At 53.5% G+C, this 22304-nt stretch overlaps 6 protein-coding genes and 4 pseudogenes across 6 annotated transcripts, besides 17 other annotated features; 9 read left to right on the forward strand and 1 right to left on the reverse strand.

Annotated features, from left to right (window-relative positions):
• Tc00.1047053506703.10 (elongation factor 1-gamma (EF-1-gamma), putative) lies at positions 1 to 325 on the forward strand (the record flags this gene model as incomplete). The annotated part of the gene is made up of 1 exon (XM_807243.1): positions 1 to 325. A coding segment is annotated over one exon (325 nt), but the record flags the coding sequence as incomplete, so codon positions are not given.
• Positions 1 to 2573: a sequence feature (heterozygous, Esmeraldo-like haplotype).
• On the forward strand, positions 591 to 1832 carry Tc00.1047053506703.20 (mucin-associated surface protein (MASP), putative; the record flags this gene model as incomplete). Its single annotated transcript, XM_807244.1, has 1 exon — positions 591 to 1832. One exon carries the CDS (start codon positions 591 to 593, stop codon positions 1830 to 1832), a length of 1242 nt encoding a protein of 413 aa, XP_812337.1.
• Positions 2184 to 2401: a sequence feature (T-rich).
• Positions 2574 to 9384: a sequence feature (areas not merged during assembly with more than two copies in the genome that could not be assigned to a particular haplotype).
• On the forward strand, positions 3579 to 4340 carry Tc00.1047053506703.30 (annotated as a pseudogene).
• On the forward strand, positions 4708 to 6048 carry Tc00.1047053506703.50 (mucin-associated surface protein (MASP), putative; the record flags this gene model as incomplete). Its single annotated transcript, XM_807245.1, has 1 exon — positions 4708 to 6048. One exon carries the CDS (start codon positions 4708 to 4710, stop codon positions 6046 to 6048), a length of 1341 nt encoding a protein of 446 aa, XP_812338.1.
• Tc00.1047053506703.60 lies at positions 7178 to 7543 on the forward strand (annotated as a pseudogene).
• Positions 9385 to 9514: a sequence feature (heterozygous, Esmeraldo-like haplotype).
• Positions 9515 to 10237: a sequence feature (areas merged during assembly that could not be assigned to a particular haplotype. This can correspond to areas where the two haplotypes were merged or to regions with more than two copies in the genome that were merged during assembly.).
• Positions 9785 to 9804: a microsatellite.
• On the forward strand, positions 9869 to 10696 carry Tc00.1047053506703.74 (annotated as a pseudogene).
• Positions 10156 to 10248: a sequence feature (GA-rich).
• Positions 10238 to 10562: a sequence feature (heterozygous, non-Esmeraldo-like haplotype).
• Positions 10262 to 10352: a sequence feature (GA-rich).
• Positions 10563 to 11070: a sequence feature (areas not merged during assembly with more than two copies in the genome that could not be assigned to a particular haplotype).
• Positions 11071 to 11079: a sequence feature (heterozygous, Esmeraldo-like haplotype).
• Positions 11080 to 11865: a sequence feature (areas merged during assembly that could not be assigned to a particular haplotype. This can correspond to areas where the two haplotypes were merged or to regions with more than two copies in the genome that were merged during assembly.).
• Position 11866, forward strand: a sequence feature (heterozygous, non-Esmeraldo-like haplotype).
• Positions 11867 to 21997: a sequence feature (areas not merged during assembly with more than two copies in the genome that could not be assigned to a particular haplotype).
• Positions 11996 to 14845, forward strand: Tc00.1047053506703.90 (trans-sialidase, putative; the record flags this gene model as incomplete). Its single annotated transcript, XM_807246.1, has 1 exon — positions 11996 to 14845. One exon carries the CDS (start codon positions 11996 to 11998, stop codon positions 14843 to 14845), a length of 2850 nt encoding a protein of 949 aa, XP_812339.1.
• Positions 16595 to 17347, forward strand: Tc00.1047053506703.100 (annotated as a pseudogene).
• Tc00.1047053506703.110 (mucin-associated surface protein (MASP), putative) lies at positions 17713 to 18582 on the forward strand (the record flags this gene model as incomplete). The annotated part of the gene is made up of 1 exon (XM_807247.1): positions 17713 to 18582. The coding sequence occupies one exon, from the start codon at positions 17713 to 17715 to the stop codon at positions 18580 to 18582; it is 870 nt and encodes a 289-aa protein (XP_812340.1).
• Positions 18056 to 18233: a sequence feature (GA-rich).
• Positions 18849 to 18874: a microsatellite.
• Tc00.1047053506703.120 (uncharacterized protein) lies at positions 19139 to 20032 on the reverse strand (the record flags this gene model as incomplete). The annotated part of the gene is made up of 1 exon (XM_807248.1): positions 19139 to 20032. One exon carries the CDS (start codon positions 20030 to 20032, stop codon positions 19139 to 19141), a length of 894 nt encoding a protein of 297 aa, XP_812341.1.
• Positions 21998 to 22304: part of a sequence feature (heterozygous, non-Esmeraldo-like haplotype) that runs on past the window's edge.

Raw genomic sequence — 22304 nt, forward strand, 5'->3', positions numbered from 1 at the left:
CTCCAACCACAAGGACAACGAGATGCGGTGCATGACGGTGAGGCGGATCCGCGGGTGGTTGCAGCGCATGGAGCACGTGTGCCAGTACGAGTTGGGTGCTGCGCTCATGGTTGGGGAGAAGTGGCGGCACGACATTGTGGCGCTGTGTGTGTTGTGCGTAGCGGTGGCATGGCAGCGATTGTGGGGGACGTGGTGGACACGGAGCTGCTGGACTGAGGGAGGAGGTGGCGTACTTTGCGGCGCAGCGGGAGTGCATGACGGCTGCGTGTGCTGGGAGGGCCCGACGATTCCGAGGCCTGTGCTGGAGGGGCGCGTGTTGAAGTGAGCGTGGCGTGCCTGTGAGGGCCTGAGTAGAGTGAATAACAGTAATAGTGACTGTGTGGGTGTGAGGAACGGTGCACGGCGAGGAGCGCTCCTCTTTTTTTTTTGATTGTTGTTGAACCGCGTCAACCAAATTGTTGTTTTGGTGCGTGACTCTCATTGCTGGATGGGACGGTGCGTGGCTGTGTGACTTGTCTCTCCTTTTGCTCTCACTCTGCGTTGACGTGTTGTTAGTTTGTGCTGAAGGCTACACGCAAGTGACAGGAGTGATGGCGATGATGATGACTGGCCGTGTGCTGCTGGTGTGTGCCCTCTGCGTGCTGTGGTGCGGTGCGGTTTTTGGACACGCGATGGACGATTACTGCAGTGAGGGTGGAGGGAACGGTTTGAGGCACACGAGTAATGGTGGAGATGACGGCGTGTCTCTAAAGGCGGACTGCGGGTTGTTAGCCACTCGAATGGCATTAATAAAGGCGGTTGAGGCGGAAGCTGGACAAGATGAATTGAGTGGTGGTCCAGGTTTATCTCAGGATACGAAGGAAAAGTTGGACGATACGTCTGTGGGAACTAATACAGTGGGCAGTGCAGCGGCTGGTTTAGGAGGAAGTATTGTCGCAGGTCAGACAGCAGCACTACCGCCGACGCCCGGAGGATCAGATACAGGAGGACAGGAGGAAAAGCCAGAAGGGTTGGATGCAAATGGAGGAAAGGAAGCAGATCATAAGGAGGATCGCAACGACAGTACGGCAACTGGGCCCCAACACCAAAGCGTTGATCAATCATCTTCTTTCTCTTCTTCATCTGGCAGCCCTGGCACTCAGAACGGTGAAGAACACAACTTGGAGGATAATTCCAAGAGTGATGAATCCTCCGATGATTCACCGGAAGATGACGAAAGTGATCCTCTTAGCCAATCTGACAGTCGTGAAGAGAAGGCGGAAGAAGAACCAGAAAAAAACGAATTAAACACAGAAAATACAAGTCATGAGGCACCAGCACTAACAACAGCACCAGCCGAAGAGGCAGAAATACAAACAGCAATACCAACAACACCACTGCATGGGCATTCCGGCGCTGAGGATTCAGGAGAGGTGCAACAGTTACAACAACCCCAAGACGGCATTGAGTCAAACAGCAATTCACAAACAAAGAGCGCTGCCTCCATTACAGCCAATCAACACAATGAACCATCTGGCGACCATGCAGAATCCAGGCCACCACCATCCACGGCAAACGGTGATGCTGCCAATAACGAAGCTGACAAGAGCACTGAAGAGGGCATCCCGAACAATGATCCAGCAGCTGATGGTGCAGGGACAGCAGAAGAAAAACAAAATGAAAATGAAGCATCCAATCCGAAAGAAACACCAGTCGAAGCCACAGCCACGAAAAATACAACGGCGACGACTGGCGACAGTGACGGCAGCACCGCGGTCTCCCACACCACCTCCCCTCTTTTGCTTCTTCTTGTTGTTGCGTGTGCGGCTGCGGCTGCGGTGGTGGCCGCGTGAGAGTGAGTGAGAGAGAGCCATGCACCGCCCGCACACACACTCGTCCTTCACTCACTCTCTGTGTGTGTCCCCTTGCATGGACTCTCGCCCTCACCTCATCCCACGAGGCACACACATAATGTGCCCATTGTATATATTGCATGCACACCCATGCAGGCCCGTTGGTGCTCTCTTTTGCACGACACGCACCGCTGCCGTCCTGCCTGGCTGCATGGGCGGAGCACCGTAATTGTTTTTGTTTTGTTTTCATTGCTTTGAGTGGGCGACATCTCTCTCTCTCTCCCTCCCTGTGTGTGTTTTGCTTTACGGGAGCAATGAGAGTGTGTGTGCTGGTCGTCCCACGCTTCGGTTTCTTTTTTTTTGCTTCTGTTTTGGTTGTCCTTTTATGATTGTTTTAAGTGTTTTTAATTTTTCCTTGCTGTTTGCTTTAAAATATTTTAAATGTTTTTTTGTTTTTTTTCTGGTGGTGAGATTTCTTTCTTCACTTTTTTTTCTTTTCTTTTTTGTGCGTTTTGTTGTTGTTTTTACTTTTTATTTCTCATTTCCCCAATACCTTTTTTTTGCTTTTCGGGGCAATCACTATGGACGGTTTTCTTTTTTACTCTTCCCTCTTTTAATTGTTTGTTGCTGCACTCTTCCTGTGAGGGGTGCCGTGTGTTTCCCGCCCAACTGCTCCACTCGCACACCCACCGACACGCTCATGACGACGGCCCTGTGCGCCTTGCCTGCTGCACGCATGAGGAGGGGCCGCGACGAACGGCGCGCTGAGGGAGCCGTGACGTGTGGGCGTGCGACGAGGGCCGGTGGGGCGGAGCACACATTTCTTTCCCTCTTGTTTTGTTTTTTTTTTGCGAGCAAAATATGTACAGACTGTTTGGTGTGGCCACACGGCAGCCAGGATTTTTTTCTTATTTTGTGTGGAACAGTAATGGACGATTTCTTTTTCATTTATAATTATTTTGTGTGATGGGGTTTATATAAGACGAAGGGGGACGTTTTTTTGTTTTCAATAAATATTGTGTGAATTGCCACTGCTTGGGCTGCAGTGCAATCATGAGTTTGAGCGGTCTTCTTGTTGTTGTTTCCGTTACGCGTCTCCGCTGTACATTTTTGTGCGTCCCTCCGCATACTCTGCTCCCTCTTTTCTACGTCTTTGCTTCGTGTTGCTGCAGGCACACACAACCACACACAAGATGCACATTGCAGTGGGTTTGAATGCTCCTTTTTGTAGTGCATGCTGGCAGTTGCGTGTGGTGGCTGTTGTCTTCTTCCGTGGCCATGAGAAGGAGGGAGGGAGGGAGCGCGCAGCCCGAGTCTATTTTCCTGTGGGTTTGATGCACCGCGTGTGACTGCGCTGAGTTCGGCTCCGTGTCCCATTGAGGGCGGGATGGCAGGAAATTTTTGTGCCGCGTCATGGATGGATGAGGGTTCGCTTGCGCGTGTGCGTTGTGTGGTGGCCGCGGGGTTTTGGCCATTTCCCTGGGGCTGTAGAGATGAGCTGGGGGAGGTGGTGGTGGATGTCTTCTCCTCCTGCATGGTGGGTGGCTGCTGGCGTTGTGTGCCTTCCTTGCGTGGATGCCGTCTCGTGGTGTGTGAACTGTGCGGCTGGGCCTGCTGCCCTCTCCTCATGTTGTCTGCGCTCTCTCGCTGTATCCGCTGTGCTCCGTCCCTCTCCCTCTCGTTCCATTCTTTTTCCTTTCCGTCTCATCGATCGGCTGACTGACTCCAGCGACTCCACTACGGGCGATGATGACTGCGATGGTGACGGTGTGCGCCGTGTTGGTCTCTGCGCTCTTGTGCTGCTGCTGCACGTCCGTGCGCGTGACGGCGACAGGAGACGATAACAATGATAACAGCAGTCCTCCCAGCCCTGAGCTAGGGAGACCGGATCCTACAGGAATACGCCTGGTGCATTACAGCCATATGGTGGGGAGACCGGTGTGCCACAGACAGAGAGTGGGAGAGACAGCGAGGAGGGTTTGAGAAGTCAAGGACCTTCTTTCCAAAGGAAGCAGGCACAGCCATCACTGGACAGACACCAGTTCCGCCAGAGACAATACGTTCGGCTAGCGATAATTCAGAGCCACCAGGTTTGGCAACTCAGTCTTCACACACACACAAGGTGCGACCGGTATGTCAGATGCACAAAATAAAAGGGCGCAGTAAAATACACAGGGCGATGAGGATCATAAGGCACAGACATCAAATCAGAAGTTTAAAATGCCAAATACGACCACCAACAAGACTACTACGAATACGCCGGAGGCACCAAGTAATACGACCATCAATACAGAGGCGCCAACCACAACGACGACCCGCGCACCTTCACGTCTTCGCGAAATCGACGGCAGCCTCAGCAGCTCTGCGTGGGTGTGTGCCCCGCTGCTGCTCGCCTTATCCGCGCTGGCGTACACCGCCGTGGGCCAAAGATGTGTGTGCGGGCTGTGCGTGCCAGCACCCAATCACGGGGGCATGTGCGCTTCCACTGTGTTCCGATGTATAAAGTAATAGTAATTATGATGGTAGTTTTTGCTTTGTTTGCCTCCATTGCCTTGCTTTTTGCTCCGCGTTGTTCTCGCATTCGCCTCGTTGAACGCATCACAGACACGCTCATATGTATGCGTACTGATGCCTTGGGAGTTTTTGTTCTTGCTGTTCTATCTTTTTTTAAACTTGTGGTATGCAGGGCGGTGTTCGAGTTCTGCAATCGTACGGGTTCCATCTGTTTCAATGCGTGTGCTGCTGCTGTTGTTGCTGCCAATTGTTACTGTACGGTGGCTTTGCTTGGTTTTTTAACATTTTTCCCCTTTTGCTTTTGCTCTGCGTTGACGTGTTGTTAGTTTGTGCTGGAGGCTACACGCAAGTGACAGGAGTGATGACGATGATGATGACTGGCCGTGTGCTGCTGGTGTGTGCCCTCTGCGTGCTGTGGTGCTGGTGTGGTGGTTTTGCCGACGAGGCGGGTGCTTCTGCCGGTGGAGGGAACGGTTTGGGGTACACGAGTAACGGCGTAAATGACGGATCTTCGAAGGCGGACTGCGGGTTGTTTTTTACGTCGATGGGATTATTAAAGGCGGTTGAAGCTGGCGACGACAATTTGCCTTTGACTGATAAGGTGTCATCGGAGATTAAGGAGGTATCAGATCTTGTTGTTTCACAAAAAGGTGTTGACGGCGGCCCATTGGCTGGTGCAAAAGAGGGAAATGGTGCCGCAGGTGCAGTAACCTCACCGCCTGGACCTGGAGTATCAGAGGCAAATGAAGGGGAACGGCATTTAGAGGTGCTTGGACCAAAAGGAGATGATGAACTTACAAGAGTTTCTGCTAGCGGTGAGGCATCTAATTCGCAAAACCAAACCGCTCATCAACCGGTCCTTTTATCCGACAGCAGTGACACTCGTCCTGGAGAAGTGCTCCCTTTGAGTAATTCCGACAGTGCTTTAATTTACAAGGACCCGCTGAAGAAAGGAGATGTCGATTCTCGCGATGCCACTGTTGGTGACACACAAAAGGTGGAAGAATTGAAAGAAGAAAATAAAGAAGAGGAAGAATTAAAGGAATTTAAGGACAGGGCGGAATCCGAGACACGCAAAGAGGGAAAAAAAGAGGAGGGAACGCCAACAAAAATATCAACAGCACAACCAACAGCATTGGAAAGAGCACAAAGACCGGTAGTGAAATTGAATGGAGGAAAATCGCCAGATGCAGTTCCGGAAGGAGACGCAAGCCAAACAGAATCAGAAGATGCACAGGCCTTGACGCATCAGCAACATGAAAGCTCATCGTCACAAACAGAAACGAAGTCCGAAGCACCGGAACCTCCTGCGACGGATGGTGTGCCACCACAACAAGTTCAAGACACAGTCACGAAGGACTCGATGGAGAATGCAACTGCCACCAATCAAGCGGAAACAACAGTATCACCCAACTATACAAGTGGCAGTGGTGAAGTCCGGAGTACGGCGGATGGGAATGACCCTCAACGGCCCAACCCCAACGAACCACACGACGTACTTGAAGGTGTTGATACCAACGATGCTCCTACACTCAGTGAGGCAGCACCTCAAACAGAAGAAACAGCCGCAGCCGCCAGAATAAATGGTACGGCAACACCTGGCGACAGTGACGGCAGCACCGCGGTCTCCCACGCCACCTCCCCTCTTTTGCTTCTTCTTGTTGTTGCGTGTGCGGCTGCGGCTGCGGTGGTGGCCGCGTGAGAGTGAGGGAGAGAGAGCCATGCACCGCCCGCACACACACTCGTCTTTCACCCACTCTCTGTGTGTGTCCCCTTGCATGGACTCTCGCCCTCACCTCATCCCACGAGGCACACACATAATGTGCCCATTGTATATATGCATGCACACCCATGCAGGCCCGTTGGTGCTCTCTTTTGCACGAAACGCACCGCTGCCGTCCTGCCTGGCTGCATGGGCGGAGCACCGTAACTGTTTCTGTTTTGTTTTTATTGCATTGAGTGGGCGACCTCTCTCTCTCTCTCCCTGTGTGTGTGTGTTTTGCTTTACGGGAGCAATGAGAGTGTGTGCGCTGGTCGTCCCACGCTTTGGTTTCTTTTTTTTGCTTCTGTTTTGGTTGGGTGCTCCCATTTTACTTTTATTGATTGGTTTTCTTAAACTCCAGATGGCCCAATTTCCTTTTTTGTATCCTCTTGTTTTTTTGTTTCTCTCCACGCAATCGGTTCTTGTTGCTTCAGCAAGCCACGAAATATTTGCCTAACACCCACATCAATGGCTTACTTGCTCTACACCCCACGTTAGTTTGAAACGCTGGTGGTGCTGCAAGTGGTGTTTGTGGTGTGATTGCCAGCGGGTGCTTTGCTGTCACTTTGACGTACCCTCGATCCTTTGGCTATGTGATGCGTGCCGACTGCACGAATTCGGTCCGAGTCGTTGTGAGGGACGTGCCCTTTTTGGAGCAATGGGTGCGCTGCCGACGTACACCGTCATTGGGAGGGATGGATGAGCGCCCATCCGCTTCAACGTATCCGTGAGGGACCTGGATGATACCAGGAAGTATTGCAGCTCAGAGCGGTACTAAGCAATGAATTCATCGAATGACAATCGCCACTGTGAGGATGACGTTGTATCCTCTGCGCACGGGATCATTCTCGAGAATGAAGTTGTCCCTGCTGCTGTCAACCCGCATGCGGACCGTCTGCTCGTGCAGCCACTGGAGGGTCCTTTGATTGTGCCCCCATTTGCCATGGGCAGCGTTTGCAGTCGGTTCACGGTGCGTGCTAGGCATTGTTCCGCTGGTGTTGCCAATGCTGACATGGTGCTGTGCGTGGCTGCGGCGCTGTCGGTGGTGGTGGACTCGACGACTGCCGCGATGGCTGCGAGGAGCCCCAAGACTGCGGCGACGTTTATGGCATGGAGCTGCAGGATGGCGATGGGGACGGGAGGACGCTGGAGTCGCACTGGTCGCAGCGCCACGCGAAGGATGAGTGGATGGCATCGATTGGAGGTGCCGGCGACTGCACGGAGCTGACGCTGGCCGCATCGGCTGAACTGGGTTGCATGAGGGTGAAGTGGGAGATGGCGGAGCCGATGCGTTGGTGAAGAAATCCGGGTTGTGCGCTGCTGCAGAGGAAGTGCTCCGCACTGAACATGAGTGAATATCTCCACATTTTTTGCGAAGCGAGCATTCCCGCCAGACGCTGCACGTCGGATTGGTATTCCAGTTGTTGGTGTGTAGACGGAGTATCCGTGAAATGTCAGCAAAACACCCGATGGACAGTTGCTCCATCAGTGGTCCCGCACTGGATGCTAGGGATGCTGCCGCTGTTATTTGGAGAGGAGAATGTTTTTCTGCGGTGCCTGGGGACAAGCCCGCTTCGTGGTTTCTGGACACGCTTCCCACCAACACGACAGATGCGAGGGACCCGGAAGAAAAATACATCTGAGTGCCATGCATGCGGCATTGCGGTGCCTCCTCATGCAGGTGCATCTGAGATTGACTGAGAAGGGTAACGTCCGTTGTGTTTTATGCACGGATGGGGCGACGATTGCGTGGGCCATTCAACCCTACGATGAGGGGACCGTTAGTTGCCGTGACCACGCGCAGGTGTGCACGATATCCGTCACCAGCGGCAGCCTGCTTCCAGTGGTTCCGTGGGACGGCGATGTGAGAGAGGGTGTGGAGCAGGACGGTTCTACCGACATATATTGAACAAGGATTGCCACGGGCATCCGTCCCCGATCCAGAGAGCATTGGAACCGGCCGTGGCACACCACCGAAGGATGTGGACACGGCTGCTCCCCAGAAGCATCCGTCGCCAGAGAAGGAAGTCGCCTCAGGTGCCACGACGGCAACGGAGTGCTCTTGCCCAGCGAAACCGTGGTTTCGCCGCAGGAGGCGGAGAAGGAGAGCGATCTTTCGGACAGCGACGATGTCGCCGCCGATGGTGTGACGTCTGTTTTCGGACAATCATTAGGAGATGAGGCCGCCAGCGACAAGGCCGGTGGCGGTGCCGCAGCCACGGAACCCAAGGGCCGTGATGCCGCTGATGACGCGCAGGGTGCCGTGGACCCTCCGCCGAGGGAGGATGACGCGGCGGTGGTGCGCGGGGGTTGGGGGGCAGACATGAAGGACACCCCGCCTCCGATCCATGGCAGTAACAATGCGGCTGCGGCTTGTCCCTTTCCGCTGCTTCTGCTGCTTGTCGCGTCCTGCGTTGCCAACACTCAGCAGTGGGTGCAAGAGAGAAAGGCCTATATCAACTGGCATGTCCCTATCAGTATATACATACGCTCTGCCTGTCTGTATACTTTTTACCAGTGGAATGCTGTGTACACTCTCCCTTTTTTGTGTTGGTTGCTAATGTGGCGGCACCACGCGTGTTTTTAATGGGTTTGGGGACAACAATTTGTTTGACTTCTTCTGAAGGATACTGTGGGGTGTATGTGTGCGTGTGCGAGGGATCTGTGTGGTTTTGATTTTCTTATTTTTATTTACCTGCTTTGGCATTTTGTAATTCTGCTTCCCTTCTCCATTATGTGTGTTCTGAATTGTTGCTAGGGCACCGGGAGTGGATGCCTGTGGACGCACACCGTGCATTATGCGCTACATTGGTGGGAGGGGAGACTGACATAACTGGCGGGATTCAGTAAGGCGCTTTTTTGCCCACGGACCCTGCAGCCGCAGCAGCCTGAGTGGCGCTTTGCATATGGACGTGTGGATTGGTTTCTCTTGCGAGGCTTTTTTTTACTGCTTGTCATTTTCCGCTCGGGCACCGTGCCCGTGGCAGCAGCGGCGGCATTAAAAGAGCATTGTGTGTATGTGTGTTTGGAGAGTCCTTGATCGAGTGCCTGCCTTCCTTCTCCGTTCCGTCGATCGATTGTACCGTGTGCCGGCCAAACGGTTGACATGACGTTCTTTTGACGGCGGGGTCCACGTGACATGATGTTGCGTCGCGTGCTTTGGCGCGGGTGTGTGATTTCTGCAACAGTCGTTGGGCGGTTGCCTGTTGGGTCGTTGAGGGTGGCGTGGCGACGGGTGCGGATGGACCCGATTGTGTGCCGCGGGAAGGAGGAATACGGCGGAGCGATGGACACCCGAGGAGTGCGGTGGCGTGCAGCCATGAAGTTTGGCGACAGGGAGCTCACTGCCGCTGTGAGTTGCCGTGTGTGGTGTTTGTTTCTGTTATTATTACTTAACTTGTTGGATGTGGCCGCTGTGGGGGAAGACTTTATTTTTTTGTTTCTTTTTTGCGCCGTTTTGGGATCCTTTTCTGCACCGGCATTTTTGTGTTCCTGCCGCACTGTTGCGTCCTCTTTCCTGTCCATTGGGAGCAGCTGCGGGTGGGTTTTAAATGCCATGGAGTTGTGTGCGTGCTGTCCGGTGTTTAATCGTTGCCTGTTCTTCCTGCGTGCACGCGTCCCCCATGCTCATGACAACAACCCTCATGTCAGCGCCTTCCCTTCTTTCCAATCCTGCTGATGATGATGATGATGATGTGTGTGTTCTTCTCATCCTCCTCTCATTGTCCCTCGCTAGACTGTGTGTGCAGCCGTGATTGCGATGATGACTGGCCGTGTGCTGCTGGTGTGTGCCCTCTGCGTGCTGTGGTGCGGTGCCTGCGGTGGTGGATGTTCTGAAACAACTCCAGATCTTCCAGCTCCTCAAGAAATTAAGTCTGGTAACGACAATAATCATCAGAGTGTTAACAACAACGCTGGTGGCGCTGGAGAAGGTGGCCTAAGCGGTGAACCGGTAGAGTCACAAGCAGCAGGAGTATCGGTAACAGAATTACCCGGAGCTGGGGCGGCAACGAAATTACCAGGAGCGGAAACATCACCAACGGCAGGGACGAAAAAAAAAAAAACGAAGAAACGGGACAAGAGAAAGAAGAGGAGGATGATAAGCAAGAAGAAGAGGAGAAAACGAAAGAAGATGAGAAGGTGGTTGACAAGAAAGAAGAGGAAGCAGAGGAGGACGATGAAGAAGATAAGGATGACGACGTGAAAGACGAGGAGGAAGAAGAAGAGCAGAAAAAGAAGAAAAATGATAACGGTGCCACAAAAAAATTATCAGCAGTCGGTCAAGAGCAGCCGAGTTTATCTTCTGACGCGGAGGGAGCATCGAATAATACGAAATCCAAAGGCACTCAAACGCCTGACGACGATGATCCAGCATCTGATGGTGCAGGGACACGAGAAGAAAAACAAAATGAAAATAAAGATGCCAATCCGAAGGAAACACCAGTCGAAGCCACAGCCACGAAAAATACAACGGCGACGACTGGCGACAGCGACGGCAGCACCGCGGTCTCCCACACCACCTCCCCTCTTTTGCTTCTTCTTGTTGTTGTTGCGTGTGCGGCTGCTGCTGCGGTGGTGGCCGCGTGAGAGTGAGTGAGAGAGAGCCATGCGCCGCCCGCACACACACTCGTCTTTCACCCTCTCTCTCTCTGTGTGTGTCCCCTTGCATGGACTCTCGCCCTCACCTCATCCCACGAGGCACACACATAATGTGCCCATTGTATATATTGCATGCACACCCATGCAGGCCCGTTGGTGCTCTCTTTTGCACGACACGCACCGCTGCCGTCCTGCCTGGCTGCATGGGCGGAGCACCGTAACTGTTTTTGTTTTCTTTTTATTGCATTGAGTGGGCGACCTCTCTCTCTCTCTCTCCCTGTGTGTGTGTTTTGCTTTACGGGAGCAATGAGAGTGTGTGCGCTGGTCGTCCCACGCTTCGGTCTTTTTTTTTTCGTTATTATTTTGCTTTTTTTGTGGTTGAGAGCACCCATTCCGCGGGCTGCGTGTGTGTGTGATGATATGAGTAATTTGCGTGTGTGCTATCTGCCTCTCTCTGCCGTTGCTTTCTTCTGACTCTCTTGTGCCGTACAGTTGCTCTTTACTTATATACGCTGATAAGCACACAAGCACATATACACCATTTCGCTCACGTTGTGGAGCGGCGTGAACGCTGAGAATGCACACATGCAAAAGATTTTGGCTTCGGCGGCCCTCGCGAGGAGGGAGGACGTGAGCCCTTCATATGCCTTCACGATGTGCTGCTGGTGTGATATTGGCGGCGTGCAATCAGTGAGTGTTGTTGAGGCTGCCTTGGGATAAGTGCGCATGGATTCTCATCCAGCAGCTGCACGTGCCGAAGTGTCTCTCTTGCTGTGAACTTGCCGACGGGGTATTCTTCGCCTGTGCGGGGCGATGTGCGCCTGTGGCGGTTGAGGAGCGGGTGTGCTAGAGGAGACAGCAATAAAAGGACTGGCGGCTGCGCGCGAGTGCTGCGAAGGGTCGTTGTGCTCTTTTGCATTCCGCCGTTTGCTTGGTTGTGTATGGGTGTCGCTCGGTGCGTGCTGACGCGTGGCAGAAGCACCCGCCGTGGCTCTTACTGGTGTTGGTGGCAGTCGCTGTGTGTTCCCGGTGCACTTTTCTTCGTTCTTCCTGTTCCGTGTGTTTGTGTGCGTGAGTTGTTGTTGGGACTGACTGCGGCGGGGATGATGATGCCACTCACTGTGGAGGGGTGGCGGTGCTTATTCTTTCACCCCTTTTTATTAGCCTGTTTTTCCTCATTTCTTTCATTCTCTTACGAAGAAAGCAAACAAGCACTAAACGCTACCGTGAAATTGTAAGGCACTGAAAGAAACAACAACACACACACCGCCCACGCACACATATTTATATGCTCTCACGTGTTGCTGCAGTGAAGGCACCCCGCACACACAACCGTCGCCGCGCGACCGGATCCAGCGGAAGGAGGAGGGAAGGAAGAGAGAGTGAGCCGCAGAGGCCCAACATGTCCCGGGATCTCTTCTGCTCTGCATTCCTCCTCCTCCTCGTCGTGATGATGTGCTGCAACACTGGTGGTGCTGCGGAAGCTGCGGAGCAGCCATCTGAACCCCGGTTTGGATGGAAGGACGCCAATGACGGTGGTGTAACTGTGGAGTCGTTGGGTGTTCCCGGCCTTCTAAAAGTTGGGAGTGACGTATTTGCCGTTGCCGAGGCGCAGTGCAAAAAGAACAGTGAAAGCGACAGTTTTACTGGCATTGCATCCCAACTTCTCCCGAAACAAACTGCCAACACACCGGTGGAAGTGCTGAATGAAGTGAAAGAGACACAATTTCTGGAGGAAGGAACTTCCGAAGACTCAAGGAAGAAAGTGGATGTGCGCCGACCAACAACAGTTATGCAGGGAAATGATATTTACATGCTTGTTGGGAAATACAGCTCTGCAGATGTTGGTGAGAAGAGCGGAGCAAATGACGGGGGATTTTTTCTGGTGAAAGGGGAAGTCAGTGATGAAAGTGGCGGTGGCAAAAGAATCAAATGGAGCGATAATGAAGATGTCTCGCGGGCATCTTTTGGCGAACAACGACAATCTTGGTCACGGCTGATTGGCGGCGGTGGATTGGGTGTTTACACGGATGACGGTAGGCTTGTGTTCCCAGTGCAAGGCACGAAGAAGAAGGGTGAAGCACAAAACGATGAAAAGACCGTATCGCTGCTCATATACACCTCGAGTAGCACTAAGAGCTGGACGCTGTCGAAGGGGATGTCTGACGGTGGCTGCAGTGCTCCCTCCGTCGTGGAGTGGAAGGACAAAAAACTCATCATGATGATGACTGCATGTGATGATGGCCGCCGCAGGGTGTACGAGTCCGGTGACATGGGGGATTCGTGGACGGAGGCACTCGGGACACTCTCGCGCGTGTGGGGCAACAAAAAGGGCGCAAAGACCGTCAGAAGCGGGTTCATCACAGCGACTGTTGACGGTGTTGAAGGTAACAGAAATGTGATGCTTGTGACTCTGCCGGTATATTCCGAGAAGCTTGAGAAGGGAGACAATGGAAAGGAAAAGAGTGAACTCCATCTTTGGCTGACGGACAATACGCACATTGTCGATATTGGGCCGGTATCCGGGAAGGACGACGACGTTGCCGCCAGCTCCCTGTTGTACAAAAGTGCTGAAAGTGGAGATAATGGGGAGAAGCTTATTGTACTGTACGAGAAGAAGAAGGGCGATGAAGAATCATCACACAGTCTTTGGTCTGTACTTCTGACTGAGCAGCTGCAGCGTGTGAAGGATGTGCTGGCGACGTGGAAGAAAGTGGACGACCTTGTCTCCAAGCTGTGCACCACTTCAAGCGCTGTGGAGAGTACCCCATCTGAAAATGCCTGCAGCCCTACTGTTAAGATCACGGCTGGGCTGGTTGGCTTTTTGTCGGACAACTTCTCTGAGAACAAATGGAGGGACGAGTACCTCGGGGTGAACGCCACAGTGAAGAACAATGATGATGAGGGTAAGAAGGCAACATTGCATGAAGGCAGTGTGAAGTTCCAGGGAGCGTGGGCGGAGTGGCCCGTTGGCGAGCAAGGGGAGAATCAGCTTTACCACTTTGCGAACTACAACTTCACTCTTGTGGCGACGGTGTCCATCGAAGGTGAGCCGACGGAGGAGGGAGATACCCACATTCCTTTGATGGGTGTGAAGATGAATGGCGATGAGAATACAGAGAATTCCGTACTTCTGGGACTGTCGTACAACAAGAAAAAAAAATGGATATTGCTGTGCGGTGGCAAAAACCCTGAGGAGCACAGCAACACTTGGGAGAAAGATACAACACATCAGGTGGTGCTTATGCTACAGAACGGCACCCAGGGCTCCGCGTACGTCGATGGTCAGCGTGTGGGTGGGGGTGAAGCGTGTGCATTGGAGAATAAGGATTCAAAAGAGATATCACACTTCTACATTGGAGGGGATGGAGGTGCGAAAGGCGTCTCAGAGATCCAAGACGTTTCTGTGACCGTGTCGAACGTCCTGCTGTACAACCGCCCGTTGGATGACGATGAGATTACTGCACTTAACACAAAACTTTCTATTCCGAAAGCAAGCGAAGCAAAAACAGTGAAGAAGGGTACTCCTTCACCAGAGGCGATTAAACCAGCTACGCTGGAAACCAGAACTCCGTCTAGTCTTGGCGGGCAACAGCAGACTGAACAGGATCCGTTGAGGACAAGTGAAAATGCGGGGAGTGGTAGTTTATCCACGTCAGCGGTGTCCAGTGCCACGACTTCCCCAGCAGCCAAAGAGTCCGAAGACCAGTCAGCGTCGGGAACACCTCCCGAAGGACATTCAAATGTGGATGGTGCTTCTTCGTCCGAGGGAGTTCAAACGGTGGATGCCGAAACTGGAGACACGGTGCAGGGAGATAGAACACACCAACCGTCAGTGGGCACTCCCGCCACAGCAGATACAAATGCCCCTACCGCTGAAATCATGGCGCACGATGGAGCCGCAGATACAACTGAGGTTGGTGTGCACTCTGGTGAGAATGAGGAGACGGTGGGAGGGACGGATGGGCAGAAACGGGAGGACATCCATGCACAGGACGGCGAAGTAAAGGCTGCGGCACTCAGCAGCAGTCTCGGAAATGTGTCGCAGGGGAATAACAGCGATGCCGGCACTGTGCGTGGGAGCGGACTGCTGCCGTTGTTTCTTCTGTTGGGACTGTGGGTGTTTGCGGCTCTGTGAGGAGTGACTGGCTGCCGCGTGGGACACTTGCGACCTCCCGAGCACAAAAACACACGTGATAATTTATTTCCCTTCTCAAATAGCATTTATTTTATTCCCTGTTTGCTTTGCGTTTTGTTGTTGTTTTTACTTTTTATTGTTTTTTTCTCTCATCTCCCATTCCCTCTTTTTGCTTTTAGGGCAATCACTATGGACGTTTTTTTCTTTTCTACTCTTTCCTCTTTTAATTGTTTGTTGCTGCACTCTTCCTGTGATGGGTGCCGTGTGTTTCCCGCCCAACTGCTCCACTCGCACACCCACCGACACGCTCATGACGACGGCCCTGTGCGCCTCGCCTGCTGCACGCATGAGGAGGGGCCGCGACGAACGGCGCGCTGAGGGAGCCGTGACGTGTGGGCGTGCGACGAGGGCCTGTGGGGCGGAGCACACATTTCTTTCCCTCTTGTTTTGTTTTCTTTGCGGCCAGGGCGGGCAGACACCCGCAGCGCCACACACACAGCCACACCCTGCCGCCGTGTTTTTATTTAAGGATTTGTTTTGCTTTGCGTGTTTATTTCATGCGGTGGCGCACCCTTCGGTGTCGGCCTCGTGAGCATTTCTCTCCCCTCCGATGATTTTTTCTTTTTGCTGCGCTCACTCTCCCGATGGAGAGACGCGACTCCCGTCATGTCTGCGTGCTTCTCTCATTCCCCACACACACACGAGTGACTGAGCTCTGCGGGCCGCACTCACACGCCGATGAGAGGGCTGAGGGGAGCAGCAACACGCAGATGACCCCATGAAATATAAAAGATGTGCGGACACATGGAGGGTCAGACGGTTGAAGCACACGTAACCATCTTTTTAATTTTCTTTTGCGGGCAAAATATATACAGACAGTTTGGTGTGGCCACACGGCAGCCAGGCGATTTTTTTCTTATTTTGTGTGGAACAGTAATGGACGATTTCTTTTTCATTTATAATTATTTTGTGTGATGGGGTTTATATAAGACGAAGGGGGACGTTTTTTGTTTTCAATAAATCTTGTGTGAATTGCCACTGCTTGGGCTGCAGTGCAATCATGAGTTTGAGCGGTCTTCTTCTTGTTGTTTCCGTTATGCGTCTCCGCTGTGCATTTTTGTGCGTCTGTCCGCATACTCTGCTCCCTCTTTTCCACGTCTTTGTGTTGCTGCAGGCACACACAACCACACACACACAAGATGCACGTTGCAGTGGGTTTGAATGCTCCTTTTTGTAGTGCATGCTGGCAGTTGCGTGTGGCGCCTGTTGTCTTCTTCCGTGGCCATGAGAAGGAGGGAGGGAGCGCGCACCCCGAGTCTATTTTCCTGTGGGTGTGATGCACCGCGTGTGACTGCGTTGAGTTGGGCTCCGTGTCCCATTGAGGGCGGGATGGCAGGAAATTTTTGTGCCGCGTTATGGATGGATGAGGGTTCGCTTGCTCCGTGTGCGTTGTGTGGTGGCCGCGGGGTTTTGGCCATTTCCCTGGGGCTGCGGGAATGAGCTGGGGGAGATGGTGGTGGACGTCTTCTCCTCCTGCATGGTGGGTGGCTGCTGGCGTTGTGTGCCCTCCTTGCGTGGACGCCGTCTCGTGGTGTGTGAACTGTGCGGCTGGGCCTGCTGCCCTCTCCTCATGTTGTCTGCTCTCTCTCGCTGTATCCGCTGTGCTCCGTCCCTCTCCCTCTCGTTCCATTCCTTTTCCTTTTCGTCTCACCGATCGGCTGACTGACACCAGCGACTCCACTACGGGCGATGATGACTGCGATGGTGACGGTGCGGCTCCGTGTTGGTCCTTGCGCTCTTGTGCTGCTGCTGCTCGTCCGTGTGCGTGACGGCGACAGGAGACGATAATGATGATAACAGCAGTCTTCCCAGCCCTGAGCTGGGGAAACCGGATCCTACAGAAAAATATGCCTGGTGCATTACAGCCATATGGTGGGGAGACCGGTGTGCCACAGATAGAGAGTGGGAGAGACACCGAGGGGGGTTTGAGAACTCCAGGACCTTCTTTCCAAAGGAAGCAGGTACAGCCATCACTGGACAGACACCAGTTCCGCCAGAATCACCAAGTTCGGCTAACGATAATCCAGAACCACCAGGTTTGGCAACTCAGTCTCCACACACGCACACAAGGTGCGACCGGTATGTCAGATGCACAAAATAAAAGGCGCAGTAAAATACACAAGGCGATGAGGATCATAAGGCACCGACATCAAACCAGAAGATAAAAATGCCAAATACGACCACCAGTACAACAAAGGCACCAAGTAATACGGCCAGGAATACAGAGGCGCCAACCACGACGACCACCCGCGCACCGTCACGTCTTCGCGAAATCGACGGCAGCCTCAGCAGCTCTGCGTGGGTGTGTGCCCCGCTGGTGCTCGCCGTATCCGCGCTGGCGTACACCACTCTGGGCCAAAGATGTGTGTGCGGGCTGTGCGTGCCAGCACTCAATCACGGGGGCATGTGCGCTTCCACTGTGTTCCGATGTATAAAGTAATAGTAATTATGATGGTAGTTTTTGCTTTGTTTGCCTCCACTGCCTTGCTTTTTGCTCCGCGTTGTTCTCGCATTCGCCTCGTTGAACGCATCACAGACACGCTCATATGTATGCGTACTGGTGCCTTGGGTGTTTTTATTCTTGCTGTTCTATCTTTTTTTAAACTCGTGGTATGCAAGGCGGTGCTCGAGTTCTGCAATCGTACGGGTTCCATCTGTTTCAATGCGTGTGCTGCTGCTGTTGTTGCTGCCACTTGTTACTGTACGGTGGCTCTGCTTGGTTTTTTAACATTTTTCCCCTTTTGCTTTTGCTCTGCGTTGACGTGTTGTTAGTTTGTGCTGAAGGCTACACGCAAGTGACAGGAGTGATGGCGATGATGATGACTGGCCGTGTGCTGCTGGTGTGTGCCCTCTGCGTGCTGTGGTGCGGTGCCGGCGGTGGTGGATGTTCTGAACCAACTCCAGATCTTCTGGGTACTCAGTCCGAAGACCGCAAAACCCCTAAAAGTGAAAAAGAGACCATTGGTGGCGCTGGAGGAAATGGCCTAACCGGTAAACCGGCAGCGTCACAAGAAACATCATCACCGGTGCAAATCGTAATGGGAGCGGGAGCGGGAGCGGCAACGAACTCCTCACCGGCACTAAAACCGGGAAAACAACAAGCATCAGCAATTTTAACACCAAAGACGGAAAACAACAATGAGAAAACAAAAGAAAAAGGAACGAGGGAGGAAGAGGATGAAATACAGGAGGAAGAGGAAGAGGATGATGAAGAGGAAGACGAACATAAAGAAATAGATAAGAATGATGAGAATAAAGAAGAGGGGGAAACGAAAGAAGAAAAGGAAGCGGACGACAAGGCAGAGAAGCATGAGGAGAAAAAGAAGGAAGACGCTGGTACCGGCACCACAGAGGGGATGTCAGCAGGCGGTCAAGAGCAGCCAATTTCACCTTCTGGCGCGGAGGGAGCATCGAATAATACAAATCTCAAAAGCACCAAAACAGCTGGAGACGATGATCCAGCAGCTGATGGTGCAGGAACACGAGAAGAAAAACAAAATGAAAATAAAGAATCCAATCCGAAAGAAACATCAGTCGAAGCCACAGCCACGAAAACTACAACGGCGACGACTGGCGACAGTGACAGCAGCACCGCGGTCCCCCACACCACCTCCCCTCTTTTGCTTCTTCTTGTTGTTGTTGCGTGTGCGGCTGCTGCTGCGGTGGTGGCCGCGTGAGAGTGAGGGAGAGAGAGCCATGCGCCGCCCGCACACACACTCGTCTTTCACCCACTCTCTGTGTGTGTCCCCTTGCATGGACTCTCATCCTCACCTCACCCCACGAAGCGCACACATAATGCGCCCATTGTATATATGCATGCACACCCATGCAGGCCCGTTGGTGCTCTCTTTTGCACCACACGCACCGCTGCCGTCCTGCCTGGCTGCATGGGCGGAGCACCGTAACTGTTTCTGTTTTGTTGTCATTAAATTGAGTGGGCGACCTCTCTCTCTCTCTCTCTCTCTCCCTGTGTGTGTGTTTTGCTTTACGGGAGCAATGAGAGTGTGTGCGCTGGTCGTCCCACGCTTCGGCTTTTTGTTTTTTCTTTTATTGTTTTGTCTTATCGTGGTTGGGTGCTCTCATTTTACTTTTCTTTGATTAGCGGCATGCTTTGACTGCGAACACTTTAATCTTCTTTTGTTATTCCCATATCGTTTTTTTTTTTGTTTTGAAGTGTCAGCCTTTTTTATCCTTGTGAGGCCACTAAGTTTTTCCTTCGACATACGCCATGCGTCAGTTGGTCCACGTTAACCCGTGGCTTGCAGCGCTTCTGGTGCTGTTTGTTATTGTGCCTGTGTTGCGATTTTCCAGCGGATGCTTTGCTGTCACCCTGACGCATCCCTGCCTTTTCATTGAAAATGTGGTGCGTACCGACGGCGCGTGGACGACTCCGGTTGTGGTGAGGGTCGTGCCTCCCACAGCGCAGGATGCGCCGCAGGTGTACGGCGTCGTTTGTAAGAACCGATGGACGCTTGTCCGCATCAAGACGTCAAGAAGGATCCCTGATGAGAGCAGGAGGCACTGCGGCCTCTCCTGGCCCCAGCGATGGGGTCCGCACCTTGTCGCGGTGTTGGGGCTCTGGTTGCATATAGGAACTCTGCAGCAGGGCGTTGCTGCGAGCACGACGGAGACCAAGACGACTCCACCCCTCGAGAAGGTTCCGCGCCAAGCCCGGTGTGGGGAGTTGAAGCGGTCTGCCTGCAGACTGTCGGACAGAACTGCACGACCGTTTCGCAGCGATCGCTCCGTTGATATCACCCGTTGCGGTGAATTCCACAAAAACTCTGGTACCGATGAGGATGGCCTCGTAGTTATCTGGCAGCTCATACCTTCAGGCCCTTCGCCCTTCAGGATTGCCCTTGCTTTCCGACTGGCGCAGCACCGGCCCGACATGGCTCCCCTGCAGGGGTGCAGGCACCGGAGTGCCCAGCGACGAGGCTCGTTGGCTGCACCGACATCCACCAGGCCTGCAGTGGGCGTGCCGGTGGCGTGGCCCTCTTGGTGCGCCACACCTTGCCGTGCGAGCGCCTGTCGCTGCTGGCACCAACTGCCTGGAGACCACCGCCCTCCGCGTGTACCCACCGGCCAGCCCCAGCATGTGCGTGGTGAACCTCTGCAACCTTCCATCGGCAATTGCTCATGCTGCTCACTTTGCGAGCACCATTCTTCGTCTTTGTTCTGCAGCGCCTATTGCGGGCGACCTGAATTTACATCATGAGCTGCGGGACGGTCGCTCACCATCCACGACGGCAGGAGAGGACCTCGCCGCCACCCCAAGCGGCATGGAGTCTGAGCCTTTTGACGTCCCGGCACAGGCAACGCGGAACAGCGGCCGCAGCGTCTCGTTTCCCGACGTGACTGTGCAACGCGTGCTGCATGTCTCCCACTGTACGTCCACCCGTTTACATGGATTCGGACCACCATCTGCAATCCCACACTGCAGAGACGGAGGACGGCATCCCACGGCTGGCAGGCATGCTGCCACGACGGAAAAATATCGCCGTTGTCCTGCGTGAAGCTGACTGTGATGCTTCCCCCTCGTCCTGTGGAACACCTCTGGCCACTTTGAGCACATGGTTGGAGATGCGCAAATGCACCGTACGAGCGGCAGCCGTGGCAGCTCCAGAGGAATTAGTACGGACGGAATGGAACAGGTGGAGTGTGTTGTAGCGGCAGCATGCAACGCGCACACAGCCTCGCCCGGAGGCAGCCTGCCCGAGCTGAAGTGCTCCGCAAACGGGAGTACCGCAATCATGCTCTCCACTGTGGCTTCTCCATGCTGCCAGAGGTCCGTGCGAAACAGCTTGGTGCCCTCTTGAGCCCAAGCCTGTGATGCTCCGAGGCATGGCGGCACCACGTCCCCGCTCCTTGTAATCGGCTGTGCTGCGGTACACTCGGGACCGCGTCTGTGCTCTGCCTCTGCAGCAGGCACACCTGCTCGTCCGTCACACTGTCCGCGTCGCACTTGCTGCGATCCTCACTGTTGTCTGCACAGTTTGTGCTTGCGTGCCCTCTGGTGGCTGAGATATAAATTTACTCTTCACGCCGTCTGCACCTGACTCGGCCATCCGCGATTGTTTGCGTGGCGTGGCCCCTGGATCCGTCGGCGTATTGAATGCTTTTCTGCGCCATCTTGCACCCGCTGCCGTGGCTCGCTCAGAAAGATGATCAATACCTCACTCGCCGACGGCAGCCTACGAAGTTGCTGGGAAATGGAATACACCACTCCCATCCGCAAACACGGGAAGGACGCATCCGCACAGAGAGAGTTGTCGGCAAATCCCGCTGCTCTCTGCCCCTGCTAGGGGTGAGCGAAGGACTGATCCACTGCCGCCTGTCAGCACTGCTGGCACACCACCGACGTCAGTCCGGATCTACGCCACGACGCACGACCCCGGACGTGGTGACGCCTGTCCGTGACGAAACGGCACGAGGGCTGAGCGAGTGCATCGCCGCGGAGTGCGAGCGTTTCGGGTCGCCACCGTAAATGTCAAGCGTATCAACGAGCAAAAAACGGACAAAGCACCTCTGCAAGCTCCAATGACAACCATAGCCCTCCAGCCACTTCTATACTGCAATCACCACCAGCCGCTGAGCCGTCCGACGGTCCACGGGAGGTCCTGCCGCACATGATGTGGGATAACCCCTCTCGCACGATAGCACCGTTTTAGGCGGAAGAACTGGTCACATTTCTACGGACAACCCTCGGGCCATTAACGAACAGTGACCGCAACGTATAACAAAAAGAAAACTTTCCTATTCTCAGTAGAAAAAAACTTCATCGTTACAGTCACAATTATCACAATGAATTCATTGCGTAATGCCGCTCTGAGCTGCAATACTTTCTGGCATCATCCAGGTCCCTCAGATATACACCATCATCGGGAGGAATGCATGGGCGCCTATCTGCGTCAATGTGTCGACGAGACGCACCCTCTGCTCCAAAAGGGCACGTCATTCGCCACAGCCGAGATCGACTTGGCGCTCGCGGCACGCATCGCTTTGTCAGAGGGAGAAAGGGTACGTCAGGGTGACAGCAAAGCACCCGCATGCACAACACAACACAGACATCATCACAAGCAGAAGTAACAGCAGCGCTGGTGGCTGCGGGGTGACGTGGATCAACTGACGCATGGCACGCGTATAGAAAAAGCCTAGTGGCCTGACAAGAATACAAGAGGGTGACACTTTTGAAACAATTAAAAAATATGAGAATATAAGAAGAGAAGATTAAAGTGTCCGCTGTCACAGCATGCCGCCGTTCAAAAAGGAAAATGGGTGCACTCAACCACAAAACAATGAAAAACAAAACAAAAAGCCGAAGCGTGGGACGACCAGCGCACACACTCTCATTGCTCTCGTAAAGCAAAACACACACACAGGGAGAGAGAGAGAGAGA

This window comes from Trypanosoma cruzi, genomic scaffold (assembly GCF_000209065.1).
Source record: "Trypanosoma cruzi strain CL Brener 1047053516713 genomic scaffold, whole genome shotgun sequence".
In the NCBI taxonomy this organism is placed as follows: Eukaryota; Euglenozoa; class Kinetoplastea; order Trypanosomatida; family Trypanosomatidae; genus Trypanosoma; species Trypanosoma cruzi.